This window comes from Corvus kubaryi, unplaced genomic scaffold (genome assembly GCF_017639235.1).
Source record: "Corvus kubaryi isolate FWS band 111438036 unplaced genomic scaffold, C.kubaryi_AGA036_p1.0 37397, whole genome shotgun sequence".
NCBI lineage: Eukaryota > Metazoa > Chordata > Aves > Passeriformes > Corvidae > Corvus > Corvus kubaryi.
The window spans coordinates 3,624,419-3,642,007 of NW_024581136.1; the positions used below are offsets into that span (position 1 = coordinate 3,624,419).

The following is a 17,589-nucleotide window of genomic DNA, read 5'->3' on the forward strand; positions in this document are numbered from 1 at the left end:
CTTTGAGAAACAAATTGAGAAGTGTTCTCAAAAATTTTTTTGTCCTTACCAGGAGAACTTATTTATTATTGAACGTCTGCCTTCAAGACTCATGATGTTGAGCTCAAGGCAATAAACAATTTATTTTGAGAAATCACATACAGACTGAACAAAGATATAGGAATTAGAACCTAATACAGAAAGAAGAGGCAGGTCAAATCAGCACTGGGCCATCTTGATAGTATCTCTATAAAGCATCAGTAATGATTAATAAACTTGAATTTATGCCATAGTTTTGGCTCCTCAGAAGGCTTTTACATCAAGAACAGCAAGAAAAAATACTTGGCAGAGGACAGGAGTTATTTTCCAAAAGTAGTAATGAGGTCTAAGTTTCTATTTCATTGGCACAACTCATCCATAGCCTCACTATCTGGCTGACAACTTCCCTGGACAAAATCAGAGCAGTGGCACCAACCAGGGCCAGGTCTCCCGACTGTAGAAAAAACTCCTAGGAAGCATTAGGAGCCTTCTTCCAGTTCCTGCCAACACTCTGGCAGGGGAGAGGAGGAGCTTTCATCCTTCTAATCATAAAGAGTCAGAGTATCACACCTCCATATACACTTCAGATTTTTTTATAATGGGCAAATTCTGCCCTCTTCTATACCCTGACAACTCCTACTAACTCTGACTGACATAGATACAGTATTTGACCTAAATGCATTTTAAAGCCCAACTGAGGTTCTTGCACTCTAAGCTGAGACAGACATCTTTTTTTTTTTTGTCCTACCCACAAGTCCCTGTGACACAATACTTCTGACACATTGCAAATTTCTAAAGAATTATTCCTTTCAAACAAGTATCTTCCTTGTTATTTAGCCAGGCTGAAGGGCAGTTCACTGTCATTTATGGCACAGGCACAGAGAGGAGTGAATAGCAATTACTCAGCATTTGTTAAAGTGAAGGCCTCACCTTTAATAATTGCACAGTCACATTTCTTTCCACAGGGTCAACCCGAACTCCAGAAAGGAGACTTGCTGATTGACACAAATATGTTTGTATTTCAAAGGGCAAACTACAAAGTCAAATAAAAGGCAATGTTTGCACAAGAGTTAACTTTGTCATTCATCATTCTCAAAGAGCTCAGCAATCCCATGGAAAAATGTCTCTCCTTAGCTATGGTAGATTTTTGACTCAAACTTTAATACAGGTGTATGGAGAGGTCAAATTAGCATGATTGCTGCAAAAGGCTAGCTAAACACACAGCCACAAGAAAGAGGACTTAGTGGCGACCTTTAAAGAAGCAGGGGAATACAGTGGGCAGAACTCCTGCCCCCCACATCCCCACAGTGAGCTGGGAGCTGCTAAAAACTCAGCACAATTTAGAGCAGCAGGGTCCTCTGATTGCACAGATGGACAAACCAATGCCCAACCAAACAGGAAAGAGGGAGGAGGTCTCCTTTTGCACACTCCCATACCCCAATTACAGTTCATCTCGAACTAAAAACAGCAGCTCTGCACAGTCACCATCTCAGCACAGCCTAATGGGCAGGAGATGAGATAATAGGGCCACATACTGCTCTTGGGACTGCACCACTCCTGTTAAGACAAGGGCAGGTCCCTGCAGTGCTTGACCAGCCCACAGTGCACCTTCAGCAACCTCTGTCACAGCCAGTGCTGCTCTTCCACAGCAGACAAGGGCTCTTGCCCCTTCCTGGAGCTGGCCAGCCACCTTCCTTGGCAAAGCTGTGGCCATGCTCCTTTCCCTTCTGCTGCTGAGACTCTACATGGATTTTGTTCTTCTTTCTCTCCCAAATTAAAGAATCCTAAAGCTACAAATGTGTGCTTTCACAGTGCCCACAACCCTTTGAGTTCACTTTCCCAAGCTATTGGGTGTGTTGAATTTAAGGTTACCAAGTACATTAATTCTGGGCACATTAAGCCTGGGCACTGAGAGCACATCTTCAAAGAGCCACTGAGAACTTTAAGGTGAATCAACTAAATGGATAAAGGATCTGCACATGGGAAGATTCAGACGAAAAGGATGGAAACAGTCTTGCAGGTATTTAGTGATGCACCTTCAGTTATACACACTGGCTTCAGCCCTGTAGCTGACTGCTTTCAACTTTCTTCTCCACACAGAGAGGCCTTTGAACCTCAAAGCATTACAAAACTGTGTACATTATCAGCCATGTCTACAGGCATGTGTGTTGCACTCAGCACCCACTGAAGTGTCATGTCCAGCCGAAATACTGGATCCAGTATTTTAATCTTGTATGGATTTTTGGAAGTAGTCCAAATATGGGTCAGCCTGACACAACTGCACCTGGGAGTAGCAGAGGTTTCTAATGTGCCATGGGAATGACTTCAGCAACACACCACAAAAAAAGTTCTTTCACATTAAGCGTAACTATTGCTACTCTAAGATTAAATATTACCTGGAAATGACACTCATTAACTGCAGAGTCCTTGATTAATGAGCAGGTGGAGCACATATAGGGACCTGGTCCTGATTTCAGCTGTCTTACTAGCTCTACCCTGGACACGACTGATCACCACAAAAATAAAAGAGGAAATCCAAGAACTAATTACTAGTGGACAAAATGTGTCAACCTAGTAACTGTGTTAGGGTACTTCAGAGATTAAGGGAAGGCTGGCAGATGTGCAAGATGCAAATACTGAAGCCGCTAAAAAGAAACAGCAACAGAACTCTGCTATCTTCTGGTATCTCTGGTGAGCGAGACTGCAGGAAGCCTCTCAAGAAATAGTCTCCATTACAGAACAGCTCCAGAGCCATTTTGATTACTGCAATCATTTCAACAGTGATGGACAGGAGGACCCTCTGGTGCTCCTCCCACTCCCAAGGCAGGGGCTGTCTCTCCTCAGAGAGCAGACACTGAGCTCTGCCAAAGGCCCAGGAAGGGAGGTCTGTATCAGTGAGCAGGAGTCTGGCAAAGAGAAAGCCAAGGACACAAGAGAGCATCCCACGCCAGCTCCCGGAGGGGGCCGCTGCAGGTGTGAGGGCACAAGGGCTGGGGCTCACACGGAGAAGCCACAACCACCTTCCGCAGTTTGTCAGCAAACACAGCTGAACCTAAGCATCTCCTGCTACGCTTACCCAGCAGCCACTGCCTCCAAGCGTTTCTGCCAAACAGCAGGGACTGCCCACACACTCTCTTTCTAATTTGTGTTTACTTGTCTTTTCAAAAAGCCCAAAGAAATCTCCTACACAGAGCAGCTAAGTACAACAAAACTCAAGCATCAGAAGAGTTCAGCCAACTTGTGCCCTACGATTGATCTCCTATTTCTCCCTCCACTTTCCTTCTAATCCTGTTTATAATTACACAAGCTGTCTGATCTTCCCAAAGCTATCAATTCCCTCAAATCCATTTTCAAATTGCCATCCTTGAAAGAGCCTGGGCACCTGATCAGGCAGTCTCAGCTTGACACAACCCACTCCACTATTGACGGCTCCCCTGAAATGCAGGGGTGCAGCTGGCCAGACCCTGAGTAAGGGCTGCCAAGACCCAGCCCCGCAGAGATCAGGCAAGGAGAAGGTATTGATCCGCTCCCTTTAACATGCTAATTTGCCCAGTGGCTGCTTCAGTCATTGCCAGGCTGGACACTTCAAAAGGAAACTGTTTTCAAAGCAGCGATGTCTTTTTCAGCAGCAGAAAAACTTAAACTGAAAACAAATGAATTCAAGCCCCAAGTTCACAGGAGCACTCGTAGGTATTCTTCAGCTCCCCAGACAGAGATGTTTGATGTATGGAAAGACAGACTTGTTAATTAGGGTTATTAAAATGTGGCCTGGCAAAAACCCTCTGGGATTTAAAATAAAAAAATCAACCCCCTCTAAGTGCACACTTAAATATAAAGATAGCCTGTACTTGTATCAAAAATATTCAGCCATAACCTCTGGAAGTGTTCCATTTATTCCCCCACGCACACAGTTCTTGGGAGAAGAATAAAATGTATTTAAAATTAAATTTCTGTAATTCAATTTCTGTAATTCAGCATCAACACTGGAGAACATTTTGGCCTTTCCTAGTATTGATAATGGGGAAAATAAAGGCAATTGTTCAATCCCTTCAGACCACTGAGAACACACAGTGAAGGCCAGACAAAACCCTCGGTGTGACAGAGACATTATTAAAGTATTTCAGGAAGCAGCAGCATTATTGACTGACGCCTCTGCCTCAACACTCACCTTTCAATCACGGGCTAAATACAACGTGAGGAATGGATACAATGGCAGGTTTTAATTAACAGTCTGGGCAAGTACTGAAATATGTCACACACACAGGTTTTGCAGATAGAACAGAAATCAATTGAGTGTTTTGCATCAGTGTTTGTGACTCGCATCATGCTCCTAGGAAAACCTGATATGAACTGTGAAAAGCAGGAGAGCTCTCCAAGCTAAGGGAGATAACAAGCTGCAGTTCTGACCCACAGCATACTACCCTGTTGTCAACAACTGAAGAGCCAGAAACTTGAATTTCCCTTGAAATATGTCTTTATTTCCAAATGCAGGAAGAGCTTAAGTCACCAAGCTCAGCCTGCTCCTTCTCCTCTGGACCCTGGTCCAGGACAGCCACAACCCACTGAGCCCAGTGCTGGCTACACCACCAGCACCAGCCACCCTGCTCCAAGCTCACCTGTCTTGGCACAGGAGGGAATTTAGGATGCTGCTGACCTCTAAGCCCTGGCTGCAGGGGACAAAAAGCTGCAGGAGAGAATAGGCAAATGGGGAGAACTGACTGTCAGCCTGCCATTTGCGCTGGAGCAGGCAGCAGCATCACAGCAAGCTCATTCACAGAAACAAGGCATGAGGAGATAACAGAAAATGCAAGCAAAATGGAACTTGCTTCCTTGCCACTAAATTGTCAGCTTTATGGGACTTCATGCTGAATGGTATGAAAAAAAAATCCAATTTGCTTTGAAGCACATTAGTCTAACATCCTAATTATTGTTTACATTGCCATTTGCCTTCTATTAAGAATTGAATAATTACCCAGCACTCCATAGTTTAAAAATACAAGCAAACAGGATTATCTGGGTAATTAAGACACTGTACTGCAGCTTTGTAGTGTGGCTGTACAAAGCTTTCACATATACAAGCAGAAGCAATAGGTATTGATCTCCTTAGCTCAAACGATGTTTTGAGGATGTGCAAGATGGGTCCCTCATCAGGAAAAGGTGAGCGATAGATAACTTTTGACAAGTGAGGAGGGGCAGAAGCTATCTACAGCTAGGATGCCACATTCAACCTTCACTCTGGTCTTATCTCAGTCACAGACATCCTGTGTGCCTCTGGGAAAGTTACCCAGTCCATCCTCCAGCTGCTGCAGTACAGAAGCATCCTTCCTCCTCCTGCCCAGCACCCCCACCTTCGCCCAGACTGCCTCTTCACAGCCCAAGCTGCGCAGCACCAGGCCCCCATGAATACAAAGTCTGTTTCCCAGCACACCTCTTTCAGTGGGTTTGTACCGATTAACTCAGTGTTAGTGAGATTTAAACCCAGCCATCTAAGGGAAGTACAAAAAGCAGACCAGCAAATGGAGTTTTTTCTAGGCATCCATGACTAAATGACCCAAAGCAAATACCAACTGTATAGTATAGCTTTTTTTTTTTTTTTTTCTCCCAACCTTAATAGCCCATCCATATTGTACTTTGAACAGCATGACCTCCCTTCTGGGTGACTATTAGGACAAAAGCAAAGTTTTTGCACATTCCTTTGTTGTTTTAAAGAGCCCTTCCTCCATTTAATTACACCACCAGGTTTCACACTGCACAGTTTACTACCCCTGTGAAATTACCTTCAAGTTAAACACTAATTGGACATGCAACAAAAACGAACCCCCCCCACAACCACGTTTCTCCTTCTGGTTTCTCACAGGATGCAGACCCAACACGATCAGGGTCCCAATTTCATACCACTGATTTATAAAGACACAAAATGAAAAACAGTCCTTTAAAGAAATACAGTACATTCATGCAGCATGTGTTCTAACTTATATCAATAAACCTTTCAACAAATCCTTCTGAACAAGCCTGTGTTTTGGGAGCATTTAATGAGCCTCAGCTTTATTTCAAGCCAAAGGCAATTTTAAGTAAAGTTGAAATAAAGAAAGTTAAAAAGAAAAGAAAGCCACTAAAATCAAAAATAAAATAAAATATGGGTTCTTGTATAATCATGAGGCTTAAGAAAGCAGAACTTTTCTCACAGATTATTTTCATTCAATAAATAAAGACAGAAGAGCATTTCTGTATGTTTACTTACCCAAGTGCTGGGAGCCCCTTTTCACCACACTCTAACCATGGGCCAAGGCCAGCCCAGACAGCAGAGGGAAGGACACTTGCCCAGGCCTAAGCAGGTACTTGGCACAAAGCATAGGAAATGTCAAAATGTAATGCAGCTTTCTCATGTCCCAAGTGCACACTTGCAGCCCAGAGGGGATCCCACCTCCTGAACCTCACCATCCCCCCAGCTGAGGATGCAGCTACAGAAGAGCTTGGTGATCACTGGTGAACATCTGGAGGAGATGACACCCAAGGGCCTGCAGCCCCTTCAGGCATGAGAAGTGGCACTTCCACACCCCAACCATCATTTTACACACGGTCAGGGTTTGAGCACAGCACTGTCCCACACACCAGCTGGAAAGGAGCTGCACATAGGGGCAAGAGCAACAATCAGCCATGGTCAAGACATGAGGAGCACACTGAGCAAATATTACACTGTCTCAAACAAAGAGATCAAAAAAAATCAAAACAGAATCCATTTGCATAAAATCCAAATCTTTGAGCTCTGCATAAACAGAAGGAGATTTTGGCTGGCGTTTCCAAAGGAAGCTCTTATCTCCTTTGAAATGGGGAAATGGGTGTGCTACTTTGCATGAGGGTGTATACAAAAGATGTAAATGAGGAATTTGCTGCATCCAAAACCGACAGCTGCCAATCCCTATTCACAGGGAGAGCTTCCCCAGTCTCTAGCAGGAGGAAGGAGAAGGGAACCAACATGTTTGCTTCCCAGGGAGGTGAAGCAGGCTCTGAATATTCATAAAATGGCCATTTAGTCATGGGAGTGTTAATTGTCTCTAATTCACAAAACTGTGTGACCTCACCTGCTCCCTACAACATATGAAAAGGATGTGGCATAATGGGACAAAACGAGATAAAATATTTATCTCACAAGTTTGGGGGGCTTTTTGATGCAGTCTCAAAAGACCTTAGTGTACTGCTGAGCATTTCTTTAATCATGTCTCACAAGCACAATGAAGACCAAGCTCAGTGGAGCATATTATTAGACAGATAATAACCCTTACCCAGGCAAGATCTAAATACTGAACTCATCACACAGTGGATGAGTTGTCTGCAAAGTTTTGGGTTGCTGGGTTTTTTTATCCTAAAAGAACACACAAGAACCAGAAGATGGGCTGGAAGTCCCACAAAGGACTACCCAGACCTACCATGAAATCCATACCACCACAGCAGCTCATCTGGCTTTGATTCTGAGGACCGTGCTTTTTACCAGGAACACACAGAGTAAGGACCAGATATTGCTCCCCTGTGTAGTAGCAGAGTCTTGTCAGAAATTCAAAGGGAAGCAATCACAGCTTTTCTCCAAGCAATACATGAAGGGACATTTGCTTGATAACTGTAACTTGACTTCCGAGGAGGCCAGGCAGGAGAAAGCAATAGAGCTCCTGCAATGACATTTAAATGCAGATTTTGAAATGCACCAGGTGGTACAAGAAAATCACAGAGGGAGCAACCCTTGGAAGATCTACTGAGCTACACGAGAACATAACATAACCAAATCAGCAGAGAAGAGAACCAACTAAATTTGGTTCAGACAGACTGTGTTTCAGTGTCGCTCCCAGGCCCCGCCTGTAGCTTCCGTCTTCTCAGCTCCTTTTAAAACCTAACATGTTGAGTCTGTGCATTTTTTCCCCTGCCAAAAATAATCAACCTGGGGAAAAAAAAAAAAAAATCCTTCTGAAATCTCTAATCTGCAGTCTTAGTCACCCTTCTGATCACCCTTTTGTGCAGCCAGACTGTACATCAGTGCTATTCTGACAAAAAAGTTATTACTAAAATGGGAAAGTACACACAAATTACTTTACTTTCCCACCCCTAAAAAACTCACCATCCAAGAATCTTATCACAGAAAAACATATAATTAGACTGTAACCTTCTGATGTAAACTGAACTGCTGCTTTCAATGATCACAGCCACTCTTCAAAGCCTCCGAGATAAAAAGAATCTTATCATTCAAATTATTACTTCTTAGGGATGCTCTTATCAAAGTTCGAAGGAAAATTCTAAAAACAGCAGTGATATGAAACCAGGACTGAGCCATATTTTAAATGACACTGGATTTTCTGCCAATTGGCCAATTCACAACTCAGAAAAAGCAAGTGTAGATGAAGACAAAGCTGTTGGCTCTCATAACCTTTACAATATCACAGTAAAAATCTCAACTGTCTCATATATTTATACTAAATGGCAGGTCTAAAATTGAGATTTGTAATTTCACAGCATCAAAATCATCACAGATGGCTACAGTCTATTGCTTCTTTAATCTGTCTTTTCTCCCTTCCTGCTTGTTTTCCCCCTCCTCCTTTGAGTTAGAAAGATATGTGCTTTATCATAAAGAAATCGTAACTAAATCCAAACCATGTTTTATTAACATGTAACAAAACAATTTACATAATGATGTGTACAAGTGAAGTTTAAAATTACTTTATGTCTCAGCTTTGCCCTAAAGCACTAATTGCCTTAGCCTTGAGATGTGCCACTATTTGGGATAGTCATCTTCCATCAACAATATTCGACATTCATGTTCTCCTAAATAGATAGCCACTAACACAGAACATTTGAGGGAAAATAAACAGTAATAGAAATAGCAAATTGGACTTTTTTTTTTTGCATCACATTCACAGCTACAAGTTCACCTGGAAGCAAAGAATCAGAGCTCACCTAAAATTTCTACTGATCAGGACCAATTTTGCAGAACCACTGTCAAGACACCTGTGAAGCTTCCCAAATAAAAATGGATTAAATGCTTAGCTTCTTTTCCTTCCTGTCCCAGGTTCTTAAATATATACATATACACATACAATTATGGATGTTTGGTAAGACAATCATCATCAATAAAGTCAGCTGGGAAAAAAACAGCAGTCAGAGAAAGGACAGTTTTTTGTCATCATATTCAAACACCTCCATACCACCGACACAATTTTTAAAAAAATCCCATTTGAGGTCAGAAAGTCATTAACTCCCACTACAAGAAGAACTTTAGACGTGAAAAGGCTTTCCATTACGCTTCCCACACATACATCAGAAATTAGGCAAAAGAATCTCAAGGAAAATGCATTATTTAAAAATTGGGAGGGTGAGTGAACTTGAAGCAGTTTGCAGGACAAGCCAAGGACCAGCTGGTCTGTCACAGCACTGTGTGGCAGGGAGCAGGTCACAGGAGACAAGGAGCTCCAACATAGACTGGGGATCTCCCAACAAGTGCAAAGCCCCAATCCACTGGCCCGAACTATTCCTGCCCACTGAGCTTTTGTCAAACATTTAAGATCTTAATCAATCCTAACTCTGACCCTAGGATCACAGGGGAAGATGGATGAGGAAACGGACAACCTCTGACCTTTCCTTGTATTTGTCCTGCCACAGTCAACCTATTGAAAAACAATTGAGGTGGAACCTGCTCACCAGCTCCAGTCCCAGACCAGCACCCTTTCACAGCCTTTCCCAAACTCAAAGTCTCTTCCCCTGCCCCCAGTCCTCTATATCAAAACCACAGGAATCCTCCTCACTTCGTCCTCCTCCTCCCGTCCAAAACCCTGTCAGAGCAGAACATTTGCTAAACAATTAAGTTAAGAGGGGAAAGAAAAAGGGAAACCTCATTCAGTGGTGTCAAAGGCCAAACTGCTTTAACAGCCTCACTGGAAACCAGAGAGGAGCTGCACAGTTCTGGTGAGCTTCATGAATTCATCAGGCGGTGCTTCCCAGTAAACTGTTCTGGCTGGAGAATGGCAAATGTGAGAAAAGGAAACCACAAGTAACAGCTGATGAAATGAGTTTAGCACTTTCAATTATGTGCTGGCTCGAACGCTCTCAAAATGACTAGCACAGGCCAACTTCCCTCTGGAGAGCCCAAGACACAGAACGTTTCTAACACCTTTGTCAATATGGCATCACCTGATCTTCCTTTTAATTGGGAAATGGAGAATTGGGTTTCCTGAGCCCAAACGTCCCCAGATGCAGCTGAGAGCCTTTAGGTAAGCTGACAGTCATCCCCCAGGTCTCGTCCAATGCTACAAAAATAAATTTAAAAAGCATGCCACTGTAATCACTGCCCATCAACAAAACCTCAAGAGGTTTCCCCTGAACAACACAGGATTTGTTGGACAATTAGCTCACCACATCTGGGCCACTGACACTGAAAAATGGATGATCTGTGTCAATCAGTGACCCAGTGCTGTCCTAATAGGCCTTTAGGAGAAGGTGGAATCATCTCTGTGCAATAAACCAATAAATGGGTTTATTCACTTCCTCCTCTCACAGCCCAGGCTGGTAAGGTGTCTGGAAGCTTTGCTCAGAAGTTATTGAGCTATAAGAGAGTTATAGCATCTCCCCAGCCACCAGCGGCTCCCCCAGAAGCACCCAGGCAGTACCACAGTCACAGGTTCACACACGTCATAATAAACAGGCTTTCAAGTTTCCATCTCAGGGGATGGAAAAATCAGCAAAAAAACCCCAAGAAAAACCAGAATATTTCACCCCAGAGAGGTATGTCACTGTCAGCTCATTTTTCAGTCCTCTGTAGGGCCAATGGCAATTTTGTTGCCACTATGCCACACTGGGCATCTGTCATAGAGCAAAAACTCAGGAAATTAAGGCTGAAGTTCACATGTAGTGGTTTTTTCCTACCAAGGTTTAATTTCAATGCATAATAAAGAACTTCATATTGACTGTAAATTACTATTTAAAAGAAATCAAGTAGGACATTCAAAAGACACCATTCTCTTAGAAGTCCATCACAAAAGAGCCAGTTACTTGTTTTGCTAACTTGTTCTCAGTCTCAAGATGATAAAAATGCCCTAGTAAAAAACACACCAAGAAGACATGAAGCAACAGACTCCAAAGAATCTTTTCTAAAAACATGGTTCCAAATCCCGAAAGAAGCTGAGCACCTTCAATTCAGCACCCAGCAAAATTAAGCTCACTGACCTGTGCAAGAATCCATTTAAATTTGATCTTAATTTATGCTTACACGAGCAAGAGTTTCAAAGCAGAGGCTAAAGATATTTTATTTATAAACTCTCTTCTCTCCTTCCCTAACCTTCTACAGCTTCTTTATTCAGAAAAGGGAGGCAGAGACTATAGGTATTGAGGTTTTTTCTTCTAGGCAAATCTGTCTCTTATACAAACTTTAATCCCTAATTCTGCAGCACACAGGATGGTGTGTGTGTGTGTGTGGGAGGGTGGGGTGGAGACTTTTAGCATTTCTAAGAGTATCCTAGCACCTCCATTATTTAACTGACAATGAAGACTCTCTGAGAAATGAAAATATTTAACAAAGGCAGCAGAGTCAAATATCAAAGGGTACTCAGTGCTAAAAATTTGCAACAAGTAAAACACCAAAGACTTCCACTTCCCAAAATGGGAAAGTAATCCAGCTAAAACTCCTGTCCTGCCTCCCAGACTCGTTCTTAGCCTACCGCATTACCCAAAGTCGACTTTGCCAGAATTTCCTGAGCTTAACAAAGTTCCCTTGAAAGATTTGTCTCTTCAAACAACAGTAGCTCAACTGCACTGCTTTGCAGTCATTCACATTTTGGTGACTATCACGAGCCAAATCAAATTTAGGCATCTGCTAGAAAATGTGTTTCACCTTCTGCCTATTACAGCAGTATCATTTGTTTTGCATTATATAATGCTTAGCCTTGCCACCTGGAGCTATTGGACTTCTTCATAAACCCCTCTGTCCCACCACATCCCACAGGGCTGCTAATCACTGGCTTTAGTCCATTTCTCTCATCTCTGATTCAATTATGCATTCCACTAAGCCCTAATGAAGAGTACAATATGGCTCATCCTACCTTGGCATTCTCCATTGCGCTCCTCATAGCCAGCATTGCACAAGCAGTTGCCAATGGGCACCAGCCATTCGCCATCTGCCCCACAGTACATTTTTGGCACATCCTTCTCTTCCGAGTTGTTGACACAGGAGCCACGAACCTCCACCAGAGAGGAGGTATCAGCGCCAGTAATGGTGTCTGGAAACTGCGCCAGGTTCCGAACCGTCAGTGGACACTTCTTATAGAACACACGGACAGAGACCAAAGCAATGCAGGCACCGACATCCTGAAAAGCCAAATAAAACCCCTTCTTGCTGAGTGGTCCCACATCCCGGATCTCTGTATTCAGCTTCATGATCCTGTCGCCAATGTCCACCTGGGTGAAGCTCTCATCAGCAGCAATGGTGTCGATCTTTGCAAACTGGCTCTCACGAATAAAACGCTCCTTATCATTGTTTGATTCATAGTAATAAAGGTTGAAAGTCTCTTTGCAAGTTCCCATGACACCCGGCAGGCTGTTGCAGTCTCTTAGCGTGAACTTGATTTCAATATAAACCCTCTGAGCCCCCTCACGGGGAATCCAATCAGTTCGTAACCAGTTATTCTGGCTGGGCTCCATCACGTTGCAGACTTGATAGGTGCGGATCGGAGTGTTCTTCTCATCCATGATGCTCACTTCCTCCCACTGCAGGGAGGAAAAGGGGGAGAAAAGCACATCAGTATTAAAAGGAACAACAGAGCTTCACAACAAACAATATGCACTTGTTCCAAAAAAACCAAACTGAAAGACCTCAACTACTCGGGCATTAAAGGAAGCATCTGCTCAGGAGAAACAAATTCCAAATCCCCTCATGCCTCCAGGAGCAAGCATGTGTTTTAAGGGCCCTCTGAAGCCATTCAAGAATGCTCCCTCAACTGATCAGGTTTACTTGTACTACAGTTCAGTTCACAGGACCCTGCCTAGAGCAGGGCTACACACAGGACTTTCCAGACTCACAGAGCAGCACTGACCTGCAGTGTTTCCTTGACAGCAGGTATCTCATGGACCCTGCTTTGCACATGGAATATCCAACAGGTGACACAGCATGACTTACTCACACGGAGTGACAGCCACACTTTGGACATCCCTACCACTTATTTTAAAAACTCTTAAGCCATCCCTTATTATTTCTCTAAGCTGCCAACTACTTTCCTGGGCTACCAATATCCCAGACAAACTCAAAGCCTTTACTTTGGAGATGGGCAGAAATAGCTGTCTACAGAGACCTGGGTCCTTGACTTGGGTAGCTCTTAGAGAAGGAAAAACAGGTAAGGAGACAACATCATCAGTCTACCAGCAACACCACCATAACTTTGTTATCCAAACAGAGTTTCTTAGTAGTGGAAAGGTAAAAAAAGAAGAAATATGTACGCACATCTTTTTTCTGGAGAAAATGTCAGGAAACAGCTAAATTCATATTATCAGAATCCCAAAAAGATTAGCAGAGAGAGAGTGCTGAAAGATCAGGATAGCAGCATTCTGCAAAATTGTTACACCCCTGAAATCAAGTTCAGGCATCTTTAGAAGTGCCAAACAGGCAACATGATTATGAAACAACAACAACACGTGTAATCCAAGGCAGGTGTGGAAGGAGGAGATGGAGGAGTTCAGCATAATGAACTTAGAAAAGGAAAGCACATATACCCAACAGTTCCGAAAAGAATTGGTCAAAGTATTATCACAGACAGAAGAAAGTTTATCACAGTGCTCTACTGCCAGGGAGAGAAGGGCAAGTAGGGGCACTAGGGAAAGAAATCCTTCCAGGGAAAAAAACCCAGCAAAACCATAGCACTTCAATTTATATTATTCAATTTATCCTTCCCTATAAAAAAAAATTAGATAATGATATGCTGACTAGGTTTGCAGGCAATACAATGAAGCATATAACATTATCCTTAGAAAACAGTAATAACTTTAAGGTGACCTCTCAGAAGTGCTTTTCAGAACTACTGAAGCCATAGCTTTGATAAACAGAAGCCTTCTTGACATAAGGGGGCTTCTCGTATAATATCCTGCATTCTTCTCACAAGGATTGCTCTTATGCAAGTGATTTTTACTTAAAAAGCTTCCAGCTTAGCTGAATCCATTTATAGAATGACAGCAGCTAGCACCATGAGTCACTAGGAGCAGAAAGAGTAATATTTTATTTGCTGCCTAGAGATAACTACAAATTAAAATAAAGGAGAGGGGAAAATCAATACTCAGCATGTCACTCCTTTCCAGAGAAAAGAAAAAAATAAATCTTAAAAAGTAATCTATCCATGTAAAGTGTAATATGTTGTTTGTAAGAAGACAGACTTGTTTAATGTACAGCACCACAGAGCTAGTTTACTGTTACAATATTGTCTTTATGATCCATCACTTTCCATTCTGCTTATCTCCAGATTGTCTACGCTACCAATATTGTGTGTGGTACAAGAGAAAGGAAGAAGCAAAGGGAAATAATACTTGTTGATGGGATTTCCTTTAGTGCATTTACACAATGGAGGATGCTGCTAGAGGATTCAATAGAGAGACCGCTGAGGTCAAGAGACACGCAGCAACTGAATTCAGCAAGTTTTTGGATCAGGTTCTCAACACACCCGTCTGCTGACCAACACACAAATGTACAGAGTTGGACTTCTTATTTCATTAACGCACAAATGCGAAACACATCTAAGTGCAACTTTATGACAGAACTGCAAGTAACTACAGCCCAAAATTTCCAGCCACTGTAAATGACTTGTAACTCGAAGTATGTGGTCAAAGCTGTAACTTTTTGCTTTCAAGCTGAAATTAAGTTTTATAATTCAGCTCTTCCCACAGTTTAATGATGCAGATTAAAACATTCTGGGCACAAAACCTGCTTTTCAACTGTGAAATGCAAGAGTAAATCATTAATTACATTCATAATACAATTCATTAACTCCTCCAGGGCTACTATATAGCTAGTCACTGCTAAATGACTATGTTTATCTCCAGCCCTTCTTATCCACACAACCATCACACCCCAGGAACAGTGTGGTTCAGATTTAGAAAAATATCTTTTTTTAAACAGACAATAAAGTATACACAGTTAAAGAATAACACTGAAGGACAAATTCTTCTCAAGACAATAAAGGAGTTTGTTTCTGCTGCTTGAAATCAATCTGCAGCATATGAAGTAAATGCTTTCCAAGCACTGTATCTCAGAAGCAGACCATGTACTCTTAAATTTTTCACAACAGGCTTAAAAATAGAACACATGTATGTAGGTTTAGTGAAACGAGTCACGTCCACAATAAGAGCACACATTTTTCCTTCTCAAGCTTGCATGGCACTTTCAGAAAAAACTTGGGGAGAAAGAGGGAATCCAACAGCCATTAATAATATACAGCTGTCCTCTGATCATTGATTCCACTGCTGACTTATCAAAACTTGTATTTTAGCTTCTGTTTTAATACAGAGCATAGATTCTCTTGGAAAGCCTTAGATATCCCTTTGAAAGACCCCATCTCATTAACCGACATTTCCAGGGTGCAGGATTAACAAGGAATCCCAGCTCTCACCGAGATAGAGCTGTACCTTTCCACACTGTCAAAAGATGAGGGCGATTGCCTGCAATCAGCACTGAATGTGCACCGTGGGCGCTGCCAGAGGCCTGCCAATCACATCCCCGCTCTTTGGAAAACCGAGTTTTGGGGACAGCACAGTGTGCTCAGGCGGAGCACAAGCCAGGACTGTAGTCAAGTTCACCCAGAACAACAATGGGGGAGCAAAACAATCCCCCATTCTCCCATGCTACGGTTATTCAGAGCTTACGCATAATGCACCACCAGCCAACGCAGCCTCGGATTCCTTCTCTCACTGCTGTTTCCTTAGCTCTGTTTCTTCTAATTACAAGTGGGAACGCACACACAAAAAAATAAGTTTTTGTAGGTTTCCTGAAGAATCCAGTGCTTTGTTGTGCACAGGTCCTGATCTTTCAGCACCTTCCTTTTTCAAACACTTTGACTTAGTTACTTCTGCTTAAGGATTCCAAGCTGCTTTTACTCATTTAGTGTTAAAAGGATTTGGAATCTTTTTTTTTACATTCATGTTTAGTGTGCATTGCTGGCATTTTTGGTTGAATTGCTCATATGAAGAAAGAAGGCGCCTTTCTAATTGCTTATTAAAAGAAAGTCCGATGACATACAGTCTCCTCCAGATCCCAGCAACTTCAGAGTCCAACATTTGAAGCAGTTTCCCAGAGAGACACTGGGCACCCTGCAGGTCAGGGCACAGATGAGGGAGCAGCACAGTACCCATCCGACAATATAAAGCTAAACCAAAAAATAAAGCTACCTTGTGTGCAGCTCTCTAAGCAAAGGGACTCTCATCCCAGCAATGAACCTTTTAACGTCATTGCATCACCACTGGGCAGTGCATTCGAGCAGCCTTCTCTTCAACAAGACAATTGTTAAAGTACATAAAAAGAAACTCCAAGGAATCACAGTCAAGCAATGCGTGCTGCAGTTTATCTGTTCAGAAACCAAAACACACGATGTTTACACTCTGAAATAGGACAGCTGTCCCATCACAACAAAAGGACTATCGTGTATATTGATCCCTACTCCTTCATCCAGAAATAGAACAGCAATTACCCTGAACATCTCCCAGCCAAGACGGTCCACAGATAAAATAATAGCAGTCAAGAATGCCAATTCAGTCGGCAGATCACATTTCTTGTTGGTATTTCAGTTTTAAATAGGCATCTAAGCCTATGCCTCAACCAATCTCTTAATGCTGAAACCTCTTTTCTGCCCTTTTGGTTTCCACTTATTCCATGACAGAACTATCCAATGGGAGTATAAAGTTTCTCCAACAAAGAGTAATTCACTTGGTAAGCTAGGGAAGAAATCTGACCTCCTCACCACAATCAACAATAATCGAGCCATTAGGACTCTCTGAAAGTTACTAATCACCCTCTTTACCCTTTTGATCAGATAGCGGTTTAAAACTTACCCCTCCTTCCAGGGGACTTGCTATCCACCCCAGCTCTCCCTGAACTGATCTGGAATCCAGCAAGGTAACTGCAGAAAGGTACAAATAAAAGATATTAACTTCCAGATGCCAAAAGGCAATATTAAAAGAAATTATTTACCTGAACGTTTCCATATGTGCGGAGCACGATCGCATCCACCTACCACTTGAAATGCAATGTTATTTCCGACCGCGCCAATATCTTAAAAACACTTCCAAACTCACTCTGAGGAATCGCACGTTCGTTTCCCGGCGCACTGGAGCCGCTCAGGGGCGCGGAGAGGAGCGGCGGAGTCCCGGCACACCTGCGGGAGACACCGGAGCGCCTCTCGGAGCGCTCCCGCGGCGCTGAGCGCCGCGTCTCCCGCCGCCTGGGACAGCGCGCCCGCATGCCAGCGATGGGCTCAAAATCGGTACTTGCCGGGACCCCAGGAGCACGGCTGGGCACCGAAAGACCAGGCAGAGGCTCCCCAGGAGACCAGCGCCCCACGCCCACAC

At 43.0% G+C, this 17,589-nt stretch overlaps 1 protein-coding gene across 1 annotated transcript in view; it reads right to left on the reverse strand.

The window, feature by feature from the left end:
- The window catches only part of EPHA4 (EPH receptor A4), a 104,410-nt gene extending 86,913 nt beyond the window's left edge, over positions 1 to 17,497 (reverse strand). Inside the window, exons 1-3 of the mRNA XM_042041969.1 lie at positions 17,317 to 17,497; positions 17,074 to 17,141; positions 12,093 to 12,756 (exon numbers count right to left, since the gene is read on the reverse strand). Coding sequence (XP_041897903.1) covers positions 12,093 to 12,756; positions 17,074 to 17,141; positions 17,317 to 17,482 — 898 coding nt within the window. The 5' untranslated portion in view covers positions 17,483 to 17,497. The remainder of the gene's footprint in view (positions 1 to 12,092; positions 12,757 to 17,073; positions 17,142 to 17,316) is intronic.
- Between the last annotated feature and the right edge of the window lie 92 nt (positions 17,498 to 17,589).